Source organism: Lepidochelys kempii, chromosome 11 (genome assembly GCF_965140265.1).
Source record: "Lepidochelys kempii isolate rLepKem1 chromosome 11, rLepKem1.hap2, whole genome shotgun sequence".
Classification (NCBI taxonomy): Eukaryota; Metazoa; Chordata; order Testudines; family Cheloniidae; genus Lepidochelys; species Lepidochelys kempii.
Window position 1 is genome coordinate 67,484,993 of NC_133266.1, and position 16,987 is coordinate 67,501,979.

Here is a 16,987-nt window from a genome sequence, read left to right on the forward strand (position 1 = left end):
ATAGAAACAAGCTCAGCAATCAGAAGAGTGGAAGGTAGGGGTTCTCATTGCATCTTAGGATAGCCAGAACCATCAGGGAGCCAAATGCATGTGCAACACCGTAGCAACCAGTGTTTCTTCACTGATGCCTCTTGGTAGACTGAGCAGTCTTCTTACTGGGTGTCCACCCAATGCTGAAAACTTCCATGAACCACATCAGTTATATAGTTTCCACTAATATACATATAATGGCACCCCTCCAAAAGTCTGTTACTATATTTTTCTCCCCACAAAATTACTTGTGTACACTAAGAAATATTGTGTTGCCTTCTGCTTTTATTTCTTGCAATAATATAATTCCTGTCTTAAATTTGTAATCAGCTGAGAAACAAGCTTTTCAGTCTTGGAGGTAAGGCATAAGCTTTTGGTGCTTCTTTTCTCCAGCACTTATAGAATCCTTGTTTCCAGAGCTGGGAGTATTTTTATGTTCTCCAGTCCCATTTCAGAATGTTGTTCTGACTAGCGAGTTGCTTTCTCCCAATTAATTGTAAGTTTGAAATCAGCTGAAGACAGGTGGCATTTGGTGAACATATCTGCAAATATTTGTTTTCAATCTGAATCCTTCCTGAACCATCAGATGTCACTAAGGACACAAACAAGGCACTACCATCCCTATCTATCCTGGGCCGCTCTTTGTGTGTTCTCTATGCCATTTAGTCCTGTAAGTTTTCCCTCTCTGAGTAGTGTTCAATGGAGGCATTTTTTCAAATTACAGAAATGCAAAAAGATAATTTTTAGACCAGGAAAAACGTACCAGGAGCAAAGATCCCGGAAGGTTCAGTAAATTTCCAAGACTAACCTCTAGCATCACAATTAGATTATTTTCCTGTTCTTTTTGAATGTTTCTGTTGAGCAGTGCGTTAAACTCAAATGACAGGTTTCAGAGTAGCAGCCGTGTTAGTCTGCATCCACAAAAAGAAAAGGAGGACTTGTGGCGCCTTAGAGACTAACACATTTATTTGAGCCTAAGCTTTCGTGAGCTACATCCGATGAAGTGAGCTGTAGCTCAAGAAAGCTCATGCTCAAATAAATTTGTTAGTCTCTAAGGTGCCACAAGTACTCCTTTTCTTTCAACTCAAATGTTGCTCATGCCCTGAGCTGCTCCATACAGGTAGATATGGGCCCCCATATGGAGAATGAGATACTATGTGGGCAGAAGGATTTGCCTGCATAGTGTTCATTGCAAGGGCAGAGCCAAAATAGCATTTTGCATTCCTTCTTCTAGTACTGTGGTAGCTGTTAGCCAACAGCTAACATATTGCCAGAACTGCTATGACTCCATTGGTTATGTTGGCACCAGATTACATTGTTGCGTAAACAAATGGCCTGATCTTGCTTTCATTGAAATCAATGGGAGTTTGCCATTGACCTCACTGTGAACTGGGGCAGGGCCAATTGTGTTTTTTGTCATGGCAAGACTCTTTATAACTTGGTGTCAATGAATAGCTGTCAAGTTAAATTCAGCTCCGTTCAAAATACAGGAAAAGTATGTTTGCCAAGTTTCTGAGAAGAAAACTGCCTATCAGCATAAATTAAAATGCTGCAGCAAGACCAAAATGTAAGCGGTTAAAATTGACTTATCTTTTTAATGAAACGAGAAGCAGTTTGAACTTTGAGAATGGAGATGTCACAGTTAAATTATGAGACTCATCAATTTTCATTTTTCTCAAAGAGGTATAACAGAAGAATATAAATGATAGTTTATTGCTGACTTGTGAAGATGCTGAGTCAGAGGAAATGTGTTTATTTATATACCTAGAAAATATTAATAAAACATCATACCATCTCGTAGGTTTTTTCCCCTTTGTTGTTTCTAGCAGGTAAGCCTTGGCTTTGATATTAGCAGACTAAAGAGGAAGGGATGTGGGGAAGAGTGGAGAATTTTTAATGTATCAGTCAAGTCTGTATTGCTTCAGGGGTCGGTTTCTTTTTACATGCGCAGTTTGTTGTGTATTGGACCAAGGGTTTGGACTGCCAACCTCCCATGGTGATAAACTAAGGCCCAGTCCAGCTCCCCCTGAAAGCAATGTCAAAACTTGCATTACCTTCAGTGGGAGCAGGATTGGGTTGCTGCTCTGATGTAGCCAATCTCCAGCCACTGCTTGGCTTACTCCCATGAGTAGTCACACTGAGCTCAATGGGATTACTGATGTGAATAATGGGAGATTTGGCACGTAGTCTTAATTTTATCCACCAATGTGGTTTAAAAGTGTACAGTGAGAAAATTTAGCTTTGAATAAGGCAACATAATTGCAGTTGTGAGGCTTAATGACTTTGGGCTAGACTCTGCAAATTGATCCGTGCAGGTAGACCCCCCTGAACCAGCACTGAAGTCAGGGGACTGCTCACACAGATCCATTTGCACAGTGCCACTGATGTTTGTCCAGGATTTTGTAGATGAAAATACTATAAGTTCTGAGTATTATTAATATCAATTATTTATACAACCAATTATCTGTTCTTCATTCTATTTCTAAGTGCATGTAAATTTACATTAGGGAAGAGAATTTCTGTATGTTTACAAAAATAATAATAAGCACCTATGTACTCCATCACTTTTCTTCTTCAAAGCACTGTACAAACATTAATTACACAGAGATTGTAAACTGAGTTTTCAGAATTAGAGGATAACTTCATTTTATTGAAGGGAGGTAATGAAAGAATATCTTGCATTGAGCTGGATGGCTCATATTGGCAATATCATACACATCTCTACCTTGTCTAAGACAAATATGCTTTATAGAGGATATGTCCCCAGTCATCAATGTCTTATGAAATCCTGGTTATGTTTAGTGAAATAATGGGTCAAGAAAAAAATCATTGTTATAAGTGATGGTAGGCACTTTTTACTGAAATACTAGTAGTTTTATATTCTTGACATGAATAATTGGATGTGTCATATGTGAAGCTACCTAGAAATAAAATAGAGGTAATAAAATAGAAAGACGTGATAGGGTGTATTTATAACATCATAAAACAAACTGGCATTTTAATGTCTCAAGCCAGCCCATTTGCTATACTTCTTTTTTGATCTTGGCCCAAAAGGTTCTGTGCCTGAGTTAAACACGTTTTGGAGATAAAGTCACATAGTGGGTAACTGATAGGGTGTGTTTCTGTTGATAGTATTCTCCTTTTAACTGGTCCCATTCTATCAGCTTAACAGGGTTGAGATTGGTATGTGATTTTACAAAACTTTCACAGAACTACTGTGTGTAGATTATTTGTTAATCACTTTATGGTGCAAATTTCCCACACGTTTTTAGTTGATAGCAAAGGTAATACAGATGGTAGGATGTTATATGATAGATATGAAGAAGGAGTTTAGTGTTATTTTCCATTTTATGATTTGAGAAAACAATTAATAAGAAAGATGCTGCTGTTTGAGGCTTACTGTTTTAGCACGTTACTTAAGTGCCTTTTTTGAATCAAGGCCTAATATGGCATTGGACTAAGATAAGTTGCACTTTGTATGATTACATGATTAAAGTTGTGTTGGTGCTTCATTATCATTTTTTTCAACTGTAACTTACTGTACAAGGCCCCATTTTAAGATTAATTATTCCATTTTTTTATCATTTCTTTAATTTAAAAATCTGGTGCAGTTGATTCTGTTTTTAAGAGGGACACACCTTCAGTTGCCAGCCTGTGTGGATTAATTAGCGTGAACATAATCAGCTGATCCCTTTACACCTAATACCCTACAGCTAGGGTTTTGCTATTTTCAAAAAGAGACCATGGGAACTTGCTGCTCTGAGCAGCAAATCCAGAATGGTGGCTGCACGTGGGTGTGGTGGAATTATCTGGCACGCACAGTCTATGGCTCGCTAGACTTTTAAACTGACAACCCTGAGTCTGTAAGGTGATAGCTGACAAAGTAGCAAGGTGTTGGAGATGGTTTGTCCTCTTTAGTTTAAGTGGACAAAGAGCTAATAAAGTGTCTCCAGCTGCCTGCTTAGAAATTTTTACTAAGTGGTATTTGAACACTACCACAATTGCCAAGCCCAAATATTCAATCATCATGAGTCAGGACCTCCCCCCAAATCAACGTTTTTTAAAAAATTAACAAATTTTGGGTTATTTCCATTTGCCTTATGTTCTTTAAGGTACACTGGGATCACATTTGTATTCTGTTCTCTGCTAACATGAGGGCTAAAAACATACTTTAAAAAATGAAAGCTGAGATACTCATGTATTCCTATGACTCCAGTGGCTCAGGCTTTAAGGAAATTGTCAGGTTGGTACAAATACCTAACCTACTAGGAATAGGTGGTTTCCTCTATTTTCTGAGCTACCCAAAAATTTCTGAAGCACCTAAGCCCATCTATAATGAGTGTTTGTTTTACAAAGAAAGGATTTTGTTCTTTGTCTCATCAGGCTCTCTCTGGAGCAACGCGTTTTGGTGTTTCTCTGGATTTACTCCCATGTCAAAAGTGTAGAATCTGGCCCATTGTGTACAAAATGTGCTAGAGTCATTGGTGGTATATTGCTGGTATATTGCTTCTAACCAAGTTTTCCTTTGCCACAGTAGAACATCTAGATAAAAGTTTTCCCTTCCAACTAGGAGGGAGCTTGTATGCAAGAAATGCAGTCTCATTTAAATTATATCTCAGCTGGAAAGGAAGATGAGTTTGTTCTATATAGCAGTCAGAGGTTCTCAGAAATATCAGTCAGTCGGTTACCAGAGTGGTAAATTAAATCTGGAGTGTGAGAAAGCTCTCTCATCACGACACATTGGTATGGAGGTTGCAGAGAGAGAGAGAGAGAGCTGTATCAAGCCTAAGTGTTTATGTGCTTGATGGAAATGTACAACTCATTTCCTTCCCTTCCGTTGCTGTTATTGTCCATCACTTTAGGCCATTTTCACCTTGCTCAGAGATTCTGAATGGGACCTTCCTGCTATGGCACCTAATTAATCTCTCACAAGTCTGTTCTTGCAGCCAGTCTGCCTGGGATGCCCCTATTTTAGATCGTATGAACTCATGAACAATACTCTTCCTCCCCCTCTCCACCTCTCTGTTATGCTGTCCCTTTCCACAAACAGATAAGATGTATTTTTCAGCTGTCTTTTTGGGAAGAGTGTGATATAAATCCTCTTATTATTCTACTGTACAGAAGTATATCCCCCAAAGTGCTCTTGTTCGCGCTCACGCTCTCTCTCTCTCTCTTTTCTTTCTTCTTCTAATGGAACATAATGTTACATTAAGATATAAACTGGCCTAAATTTTCAAAAGTTCCAGATGGAACATTCAGCATCACCAGTCAACACCTTACATAGCTCTAAGAGAAAGTGTTGGGTACCCACCATCTGAAAATCAGTTCCCCTTCAGGCATATCAGATTGGGCACCTGAAAATCACTAGTCACTTTTGAAAACGGAGACGTACATATGCCCACATGCATGTATGTATATCTGTCCTGATGGTTAAAGCAGTGTGACCATGGGGAATGTAAAACATAATAATATATATCAAACAATCATGAACATCAGACAAACTGTGCAGTAATCTCTAAAAGCCGGGAAGCTACATGTATGATATAAATAACAGATTCTTTAACTTGAATCCTTGTTACAAAATAACACATACTATACTATAAATACTATAAAAATATATAGTGTGATGTAATATCTATAATAGAATAATATGTACAATATACAGTGTATTTGAAATGTATTTCCTGGGTAAAATTTCCATTTTGGAAGCAGATACACACACACACACCTATACGCCTTCTTCAAAGACAATATTGATCTTCAGATGTGAAGTAACATATATGTTTTAGCCTGGAAAATGGAAAGGAGTCTTAAGTAAGTCTGGGAACTCGCTTTTCTCTGGCAGATCAGTGCGAGACTCTGGCAAGCCTCTTTAAGATCTCGTGGTCTGCATCTGATCTCCAGTGTTTTTAGTACAAAAAAACCCTGCAACAGCTCTATGAGTCTTCTGGCATCATGCAGGAATGGAAAAAAAAAAAAACACAACATCTTTAATTCCCTCTGCTAACAGCCTCCTAAAGAGAATACTGTAAGAAATTTGGTCTTTTCCAGTTGAGCCCCCGCAGTAATCTAATTTGCCAGCCCAATGTATTCAGTGGCCAGCTCAGAACTGGTGTGTTTTTAGCTATCAAACCAAATGTGCAATGAATAAAATACTGAACTAACACTGCAAATTATAGTGGGCAGTGGTGGGTTGCTGCTTTCTGTTTGTTTGCTAATTTATCTGCCCCTCTTTATTTGAGGCACTAGGAGGACATACAGGACAGAATTGATCTCATTACTAATTGTAAAATTCTGTGGGGGGTTTTGGCGGTGTAAGTTAATCCTTTTGAAATCTTACATAGTAACAAAAAATTGGAAACTGGCTTGACAAGCAAGTAAGGATGCAACAACTCAATGTGGGCAAAAAGGAATTGTGCTTTGGGGTTTTCATAAACTCATTATCCTCCCCATCCAAACTGTTCCAGAAGCAAGGGTGCTGGAAAAATTCCAGAGCAGAGAAGAGTTGGTTAAATGTTTTTGGTTTGACCTCATCTATGCTTACAATTCTAATATCCCCTTCCCAGGCCATTCTCCTGACCATCACCAATCCAAATGTCAATCATTGATAAAGCAAAGTAAATAAAAAAATAAAATAAAGTCAGTATTTTGAAGAGGCCTTGCACTTCTGAACTGAGACACTTATTTCAGAGAATCATAGAAATTTAGGGCTGGAAGGGACCTCAAGAGATCGTTGAGTCCTGTCCCCTGTGCTGAGGCAGGACCAAGTAAAGCTAGACTACCCCCTAACAGGTGTTTGTCCAACCTGTTCTTAAAAACTTCCAGTGATGGGGATTCCACAACCTCCCTTGGAAGTCTGTTCCAGAGCTTAACTATCCTGATAGCCAGAACGTTTTTCCTAATATCTAACCTAAAATCTTTCTTGCTGCAGATTAAGTTCATTATCAGTTGTCCTTCCTTTAGTGGACATGGAGAACAATTGATCATAGTCCTTGTGGAAAATTGCTGGCACTACTTTGATGGGTCTTGTGCTTTCTCTTCTTGGGGAGGGTTCAGGGCACCGTTTCTCATCCCTGAACTGGAGTATTAACTACCCCACTAGTGTTCTAAAGGAGGGGAGCGCAGAGAGAGGGACCTGGGCCTGCCCTCTACTCCAGGTCCCAGCCCAGGGGCCCTAGGTATAGCGGTAAACTGGGCTACTTCCCTCTCCTGCCCTTCAGCTTGTGGGGTTTCCTGCCCTCCCTCTGCACAAACCAGGTGTCCCTTTATCTTGGGTCTTGGTCGTCTTAGCCCCCCGCAGCACTTTTCCAAACTCTCCACTGCTTCCCTCCAAACTGCTCTCGGCTCCAACACCAATCCACTCTGCTTCAACTCCTCCAAACGGCTCTCTGCTCCAACACCAATCCACTCTGCTTCAACTCCTCCAAACGGCTCTCTGCTCCAACACCAATCCACTCTGCTTCAACTCCTCCAAACGGCTCTCTGCTCCAACACCAATCCACTCTGCTTCAACTCCTCCAAACGGCTCTCTGCTCCAACACCAATCCACTCTGCTTCAACTCCTTTCCTTGTCTGATTGAAGCGGGAGGGGGGCGGGGCTTATCAGGTGACTGGCTTCAGGTGGTCTAATTGGCTTCAGGTGCTTTAATTAATCTATAGCAAACTTTCTTCCCTCTACAGGGAAGAAGGCTCCCTTTTAGCACTCTCCTGCTGCCCTCTGGCCTGGGCTTTCCTCGCTTTTTGCCCCTGCTCTCAGCTTCCCCCCTGACCGGGCCAGACGCTCTCCCCCTTTCTCGTTTTGTCTTTCTGCTGTTGCTTGAGTGCTGGTAGGCTGCCAGCTGGCTGTCGGCCTCCCCCCCCGCCCGCCCTTGGATGATGCTGCCACTCCAGCTGAGCCCCCCCCTCCCCCCGAGAGAGGGGGGGGCCTGCTGACCTGCTCCCCGGAGTGAGGGAGTGGAGGGACCCAGCCCCCAGACCCAGCCGCTTGCTGTTTGTTTGTGGACCCATATCCGGCCGAGAAAGTCTCTTATCATCTGCTCTGGCATCCCTGGAATGCTACAGCTGCAAAGAAAGCTCGGAAAAGAAAGGGAAAAAGCCATCCACCGGAGGAACACCGCCCGGGGAATCTACAAAAATTGCAGTGGAGGGGGCCTTAAGACTGAGTAACTTTCGAACAGTGCTCTTGTGTGGGGGGAGGCCTTGACTGTGTCTTGACTTTGTTTGTAGGGACACAGGGGGTGTGGCATGGAGCTGCCCCCCAATCCATCTGTGTCCTCCCAACACCCACACTACCATCTTCACCACTGCCCCCCTCCACCATCTTTGCCGGCTGTTTAATATCTGCCTCTGGACTCAGATGCTCGCCCTGATTCCACCATGTGGGCCAGAAGCACCAGCCAACCAAACAGGACTCTCTGTACGAGCGTACATTGGTTCATGTGCCCCCCGCCCCCCCGAACTGTCCATTCCACAGCTTGTCCCTTTTTACCTGACCCCAACTCCTGTTAACCACCTGCCACCGCCCCCGCTGGGGCATCGGCAATGGAGGGCACCGGGGTGACCTCCGCCGCTCCCATGCCCATCGCCTCCCCAGACTCTAGGGGAGCCCCCCCAGCCAGTGGGAAAGGCCAGGGCAAGAAGAAGGAGAAGGGCCCCACTAAAACCACCAGGTCCTCCATGGCAGGGGCCACCCCCACTGCTGCGGCCCCGCCACCGACCACAGCGTCCTTCCCCGCTGCCCCCTCCACCAGCTCTGCGGGTGTCCCTCCCTCAGCCCCCAGGACGTATGCCCGGGCGGCAGTAGCTCCCCCGCCTGCCGCCTCGTCATCTCTCCCGCCCACCACCTCCACCACCATCAATAGTGGCCGGGGCCCCTTTCCCACCATGACAAGGAAGCACGGTGTCCGATGCCTCCTGGTGCCCACCTCGCCCCAGGTGGAGACCTACGTATGGGTGTTGGCGAGGGTGGTGGGGCTCTCGGCCATTGTGGCGGCCTCCAAAATGTACGGGAAGGTCATCGTCTTCTTAGCATCGGAGGCTGCCCCCCAGGAAGCGGTGGAGAGGGGCCTGGCGGTGGGGCGGGTGTTTGTCCCCCTAGAGCCGCTAGAGGACCTGGGCGTCCGCCTGGTTCTGACCTCTGTCCCTCCTTTTCTCCCCAGTGCTGCCCTGTTACCCGCCCTTTCCACCCTGGAGAAACCTGTTTCTGTTATCAGCCCTCTCCCGTTGGGCTGCAAGGGTTGGGCTGCAAGGACCCCACCCTCCGTCACATCTTTTCCTTCCACCGGCAAGTGCAGCTTCTACTGCCGTCGGCGGCTTGTGATGGGGAGGCGCTCAAGGGGTCCTTCCTAGTCCCCCACCAGGGGGCCCATTACCGGGTGTACTTCTCCATGGGGGAAGCCTGGTGCAACATCTGCCGGGCGTTGGGGCATGTCCAGAGGGACTGCCCCTTAGCCCGGCAAGGAGGGGCACCTGGGATCCCCGAGACCTGGCAGGACATCGGCCTCATCATTGCCAACGCCCCTGGTCGCCCGGTGCCCGAACCTGCCCCCCTCCTCTTCGGACCACCAGTACTCCCGCTCAGGCCCAAGGGACACCTCCCCTACAACTCTCAGACGAGTGAGAGAGCCCCACCCTTGCTGCTGACAATCTGGCGGGGCCTATGGAGGAGGGTGTGGCAGAGATACCACCAGGCATGGGAGAGAGCCTGCTCCAGGAAGAATCCTCCCCCCCTTATGCTGCCCCACCGTTCCCACCCCGCCCAAGTCCCTGAGCCATTGCCTTTAGCCCCTGACACGACCCCTGCTAACCAGCCCCCAGATGATGCCATGGAGGGCTGGGCCCTAGTCCAGGGGAAGCGAGGCAAGCGGAAGGCCCAAGCTCCGCCTCATCTATCCGAAGTGGAGGCCCCCCGGAAGACCAGGAAGGGGGGCACCGATGCCAAGCCTTCCACTTTGCCCATGAGTGCGTCCCATCCACCAGTGTCAGCCGGGAAAGACGTGGCAGCACCGGAAGGTAGTGTCTCCCATCCACGGGAGACCCTCTCCTCCAAAACCTTCAAGGAAGCCCCTTCTGTCCTGACACTACCCGAAGCCCCAATGAACCCCGAGGCAACCATCATGGCGGGTGCCATCGGGGAGAACCCCGGGGCGGCGGAAAGTGTCCTCTCCTCCATGTTCGAGGAGATTGACGCCCTACATCTGACCCCGGTCGCCCAGGGGGAGGACGACCTTTTGCCAGCAAACCTCGATCTGGGTGACCTCACTCCACCCCTCTTTTCCCCATGCTCCCTCCCCCTAACTGCTGCTTTTGCTCCCACCTCCGAGGAGCCCCTGAACTCCTCCATCTACCCGGCCGCTGATGGCACCCTGCTGACGACCACCGAGCCTGCTCAGGTGACAGCCAGCGCCACGCGGCCAGGACACGAGTCGCCAGGGGCACCCCCCATTGGTGCGGAGCAATCGACTTTCCTCCCAGGCGGGGGCCCTACAGAAGATAATTCACCTCCTGACACTGTGGCAGCTAAATCCACCATAGAGCCCATGCCTGGTGTTACTGAGAGGTCCCTCCCCACTCCCTTAACCCTCAAGCCTGATCGGGAGGCGCCACCATCCAGCTGCTTGCCTCCCGAAACCCAGAACCTCACCTCTGCCCCTGCCCCTGCCCCTACCCCTATCCAGTTTACCTCCTGTGATGTTATCGCCACCCCCGGGGCTGTCTCCTTCCCTTTTCCAACTGATGACCCCAGGGAGCGGCCTTTGCGTTCTCCTGCCCAGACCCATTAGGGGCTGCTATTTTCCCTCCACTGCCCCCTATCACCCCAGGGCTTGAGGTGGGCCTAGAAGCTCCAGCCCATCAGGTACCCCGTCGGGGGTCCGCACCCTGCTTGCCCATTTTAGTGGGCCATGGGGCTGCACCAAGGGCCCCTCCAGGGAACAACCGGGAAACCGTAACCCCATCCCCCATGAGCTGCGAGGAGAGCTGCAGAAGATTTTAGAGGATGTCCGTGGCTCCCGCAACAAGGTACAGCTTGCTCTCCAGCGATGGGGGGGACTTTTCTCGAATCCTCCGGGCCACAAGGGCCCTCATGGGGGAAGGTAAAGGGACCTACTGGCAGGTCCGCGTCTTCCGTGAACAATTATTCACCTACAGGATGGGTCAAGGACTGTTGCGTGGCCCGCTGGGGGATGCAAGCGTCCCTGCCAGTGAGGATCCTCCCCGGCCCTCCCCATGACACCTCTCACCATCGCAACGTTGAACACCCAGGGTTGTAGGATGGCTCTCCGCAGGTCCCAGGTGCTCTCCTTCCTTTGGGAGGGAGGGTGCTCTGTGGTTTTCCTGCAGGAGACCCATACGGATCCGACCGCCGAAGACAGTTGGCGGCTGGAGTGGGGGGACAGGGTCTACTTTAGCCATTCCACAGTTCGACAGGCTGGAGTGGCGACCCTGTTCTCCCCTGACCCACGGCCCGAGGTGCTAGGGGTCGCCGAAGCTGTGCCGGGTCAGCTGCTGCATCTCCGGGTCCATATAGAGGGGCTCGTGGTTAACCTCGTTAATGTCTATGCCCCGACATCGGGCCCAGAGCGGCTGCAGTTCTATCAGCAGGCGTCTGCCTTCCTCGGCACCTTAGATTCTCACGAGTGCCTGGTCCTGGGATGGGATTTTAATACCACCCTCGAGGAGTGGGACCGAGCAGAGCCCGGCCACCGCGGACACCCTCCGGGAGGTAGTCGAACATCACTTCCTAGTGGACATCTGGCGTAACCACCACCCGGATGACACTTCCATGTTCACCTTTGTCCGGGTGGAGGCCCATCGGTCAAGCCACTCCCGGTTGGACCACATTTATTTATCACGCTTCCATCTCTCACAAGCCCACTCCTCCAGCATTCGGCCGGCCCCATTTTCTGACCATCACCTAGCCGCTGTGACTGCCTCCCTCTGTGCGGAGAGGCCAGGGCTGGCCTCTTGGCATTTTAACAACAGCCTGTTGGAGGATGAGGGCTTCATGACGTCCTTCCGGGAATTCTGGCTGGCCTGGCGAGGGCAGAGGCATGCCTTTCTCTCGGCGCAGCGATAGTGGGACCTGGGGAAGGTGCGCGCCCGGCTTTTCTGCCACGACTACACCCGGGGCAGCAGCCGACAGAGAAATGCGGCGATAGAGCAGTTGGAACGGGAGGTCTTAGAGCTGGAGAGGCATCTGGCCGCCAGCCCCGAGGACCTGCTCCTCTGCGGAGTGTGCCAGGAGAAGCGGGAGGAGCTCCAGACCCTCAAGGACCATCGGGCCCAGGGCGCCTTTGTTCGATCCCGCATCCGCCTCCTTTGGGAGATGGATCGCGGCTCCCGCTTCTTCTATGCCCTGGAGAAAACGAGGGGGGGCCAAGAAAAACGTCACCTGCCTCCTGGCAAAAGACAGTGCCCGCCTCACGGAACCGGCGGAGATGTGCAGGAGGGCCCGAGCCTTCTACTCAAGTCTTTTCTCCCCGGATCCGACCGACCCTAGCACTTGCAGAGTGCTCTGGGAGGAGCTCCCTACGGTCAGCGCAAGCGACCGAGACAGGCTAGAGTTCCTCTCACTCTGTCCGAGTTCTCAGAAGCTCTCCATCGTATGCCCACTAATAAGTCTCCAGGCATGGACGGGCTGACCATGGAGTTCTACCGCGTGTTTTGGGATGTCCTCGGCCCAGACCTAGTCACCGTCTGGGCTGAGTCCTCCCTCTTTCGTGCAAGCGAGCTGTGCTCACCTTATTGCCAAAGAAGGGGGACCTCTGCAATTTACGAAATTGGCGTCCCGTCTCGCTCCTCAGTACGGACTACAAAATCGTAGTGAAAGCAACCTCTATGCGGCTAGGGTCCATGCTGGTGGACGTGATCCACCCAGACCAGACCTACACTGTCCTGAACCACAGCATCTTTGATAACCTATTTCTGGTTCGGGACCTCTTGGAACTCGGGTGTAGAGACGATCTGTCGTTCACCCTCCTGTCCCTAGATCAGGAGAAGGCATTCGACAGGGTGGACCACGGGTACCTCCTGGGCACCCTGCGGGCGTTTGGCTTCGGAACCCAGTTTCTGGGTTTTCTCCGGGTGCTGTACGCTTCCGCAGAGTGTCTGGTTAAGCTCAACTGGACCCTGACCGAACCAGTCAGCTTCGGGCGAGGAGTACAGCAGGGGTGCCCCCTCTCGGGCCAGCTGTACGCTCTGGTGATCGAGCCCTTCCTCTGTCTCCTCCGCAGGAGGTTGACAGGGTTGGTGCTGCGGGAGCCGCAGCTGCGGCTGGTCCTGTCGGCGTACGCTGATGACGTGCTCCTCGTGGTCCAGGACCTGGGTTACTTGGCGCGGGCGGAGGCTTGCCAGTCCATCTATTCAGCAGCCTCCTCCGCCTGGGTCAACTAAGTCAAGAGCTCTGGCTTGGCGGTAGGAGACTGGTGGCAGGCGAGCTCCCTCCCACTTGTGCATCAGACCATCCGGTGGAGCGCGAGTCCGCTGCTCTACCTCGGTGTTTACCTTTCTGCCACGCATCCCTCTCTGCTGGAGAACTGGGAAAATTTAGAGGGCGGGGTGTTAGAGCAGCTCCGGAAATGAATGGGACTACTCCAATGTCTCTCCCTCCGAGGGAGAGCACTGGTGCTTAATCAGCTAGTCCTGTCCATGCTCTGGTACTGGCTCAACACCCTGGTCCTGGCCCTGGGTTTCCTGACCAACCTCCAGACATCGATTCTGGGGTTCTTTTGGTCAGGAATGCACTGGGCCCCTGCAGGGGTTCTTCATCTACCCCTGAAGGAAGGAGGACAGAGCCTGAAGTGTCTGCACACTCAGGTCCGCATCTTCCGCCTCCAGGCCCTACGGTGCAGGCAGTTCGGCGTGGAGCATACTGGTGCACGCCATCCTGTACCCCATCCGAGGGCTCCGATATGACCGGCAGCTCTTTTATCTCCGTCCGGGAGGTCTTCCGCGAGACCTCTCCGGGCTGCCGGTCTTCTACCAGGACCTTCTCCGGACTTGGAAACTGTTTTTAACGACCAGGTCCGTGGCGGCCACTGCGGGGGCAGATCTCCTCACGGAGCCTCTGCTACACAACCCCCAGCTCCGTGTGCAGGTGGCGGAGTCCCGCTTGGTGTGCCAGAGCTTGATCCTGGCGGAAGTCACAAGAGTTGGAGACCTCCTGGACTACAACCAGGGAGACTGTCTGGATCCCCTGACACTCGTTTGGCGAATGGGGCTCTCCAGACCTCGCACCCCCCCGCGCGTACTTCAGGAGGTGAAGGCCGCTTTGCCGCCCGCTGCTCGAGCTTACCTTGACCAGGTCCTGCTCGAAAGCATGCCCTGCCCACTCTCTACCCCAGGCCAGCCGAACCTTTTAATTGGACCCCTGCCCCGCAGACCCAATCAACCCCCTCACCCCTTCACTGCGAGCCAGCTGCATGAATTGCAGCCGGTATGCTTCCAAACTGTGCCAAGGAAACATCTATACACACTCATGCTCCATACCCTTCACGCCCTCACCCTAGTGTCCCGCTCCGACACAAAGTGGCGAGACCTTCTGCCACCTTTGGAGGGTGAGCAGCCCCAGTGGGCCAGCCTATATTCCACCTTGGTTCTGAGGCCCATCGGGGACATCAGTTGGCAGCTCCTTCACGGAGCTGTGAGCACGGGCATGTACTTGGCGCGTTTCAACCCCATCCCAGATGCTTGTCCCTTTTGCGGTGTGAGGGAAACCCTGGTGCACGTATATTTGGAGTGCGCCAGGCTGCAGCCCCTGTTCCGGCTCCTCACAAATCTCCTATTACATTTTTAGTTGCACTTTTCCCCTCACCTTTTTATTTATGCACTCCCCATCCATGGCCTCACAAAGTCGCGGGATCTCCTGGTTAACCTCCTCCTGGCCCTGGCTAAAACGGACATCTATAAAACCAGAGAGAGGAGGTTGGCCGATGGAGTTTCCTGTGACTGTGGGGCCGTTTTCCGATCCTCGGTCCGTTCACGTATCCGGGCGGAGTTCCTCTGGGCGGCATCCACCGACTCCCTTGATGCTTTTGAGGAGCGGTGGGTGCTGTCCGAGGTTCTCTGCTTGGTGTCCTTGTCCGGTTCCCTTTGTTTGACCCTTTGATTGGGGGAGAGAGTAAGGGACCCCAGCCCCAGCCATTGCTGCTGCGGACACCACCACCTTAGAGGGGTCCTTTCACACATGGGTGCACGTGCCTCCCCCCAGATTGTCCACCCCACAGCCTGCCCCTCTTGTTGGATACTTTCAGAGGAGGGAATTGTTGGTGACACTGGGCGTGGCGCCAGGTAACTCGAGGGGGTGGCAGACCTTGAGAGTCAATGAAGCCCCCTCGCTCTGGGCCACCAGGTAACTTGGAAGGGTGGAAGACCACGAGAGTCGAGGAAGCCCCCCCGCTCTGGGCCCAGGCAAGCTTGAACACTTCCCTCCCCTGAAGCTAATGAGAAAACAATTGTGATTGGTTGCTGTGTTACACATTGCATATGCTGTTGTTTTTGTTTTGTAAGTGTGTTATGCAAATAAAAACGCCTTTTTTTGCTTCAAAAAAATAAAACCACTCTCCTGCTGCACTCTGGCAATGCTGTATCACAGTCCTCTTTACAACAGCCATTAACATATATGACGATGGTTATCAGTTTCCCCTCAGTCTTCTTTTCTCAAGACTCAACATGCCTAGTGTTTTAACCTTTTGTCATTGTCTAGCCATAGTTTGTATAAATGATCTCTGGAATATTAGTAAGGTGGTAACTTATTGCACTGTCTTTTGATCTTTATTCTTTTTCTCTCCAATGCAGTGGGTATTGCTCAACCTTTCAAAAGTTCAAATAACTCTACAGAAAGCATAGGGAACCTTTTGATGATGGTTGTTTTAGCCTATGCAATAAACTTTCCCCTGTGTACTAACTTCTCTGAAAATAGTAACTGAGACAATTAACTCCATTTGAAATCGGATTCTCTTTTACTGCCATTGTCTTCTAGACTGCTGATTCTCTTTAATTGCAAGAGTTATATTTCTGTCATTGTTTTCTTTTATAGTGAGAGATGCAGATACACCTTGCGTGGACATAAGGATTCGGTCAATAGTATAGAGTTTCTTCCATTCTCCAACACCATTCTCACCAGCTCTGCAGACAAGACCCTATCTCTCTGGGATGCCAGAACAGTGAGTAATATGTGGTTTTGGACTCTTTCCGAATATACGGAAGTTAGTGGCACTGTGCAAATACAATAGTTGATTAAAGAAAAGAAGAGTGAAAGCTGGTGCAGAAAATCAACAAGTGTGTTGTCAGGGGACTTGGTAGTAGAACACAGAGCCTTTCATCTTCAGGTATTATATACTGACCAAAAAGTTATCACCATGTAACAGCTCTTTGGGGGACCTCTGAAATGCGTTGTTCATCTAAGGACATTTGCTAATACGCAGACATCAACATCACTGTTAGCGTTAATTGTTGTCCTTATTGGCATTCTTAGCAGAAAGGCTGAGAGATGAATCCCAGCCTTATAACTGCCCCCTGCAGAATGGAGTTGAAAACAATGGTAAGGCAGTGTGTGGAAGACTGCCCTGCTACAGCGATGCTGTATTTATTCTGCAAATAGAACAGTTGTCAGTGAGCTCTGTATGGTACCTTTCATAAGCATTAAAATTGACTTTAAATTATTTATAAAGAAAATTTAGCAGTGAAAAATGGTTGGGAGGTGAGGAGGAATAGAGGACACAATAGTGTCTAGGTCTAATATGTTTTCTTTTTGAGGGAATGGCCTTCATAACTCACTGCTGACCTCTCATGAGTTATGGGTCATTCTCTTAAGAAAGGGAATATATCACTGTGGGTACTGGCTGAAAATATACGTCTCTCCATCTCATTGTTCCCTAGCCTCACTTTTTCCTATGTAAATAAACGCCTGGAATGATAGGCATTCACACAGTGTATACAGTACAGAATGATGCATGAT

General features: G+C 49.4%; 1 protein-coding gene across 3 annotated transcripts in view; it reads left to right on the forward strand.

The window, feature by feature from the left end:
* SPAG16 (sperm associated antigen 16) overlaps window positions 1-16,987 on the forward strand; it is a 722,158-nt gene that overhangs the window by 464,961 nt on the left and 240,210 nt on the right. For all 3 annotated transcript variants that reach the window (XM_073306724.1, XM_073306725.1, XM_073306726.1), the window contains one exon: window positions 16,067-16,193. In XM_073306724.1, coding sequence (XP_073162825.1) covers window positions 16,067-16,193 — 127 coding nt within the window. The remainder of the gene's footprint in view (window positions 1-16,066; window positions 16,194-16,987) is intronic.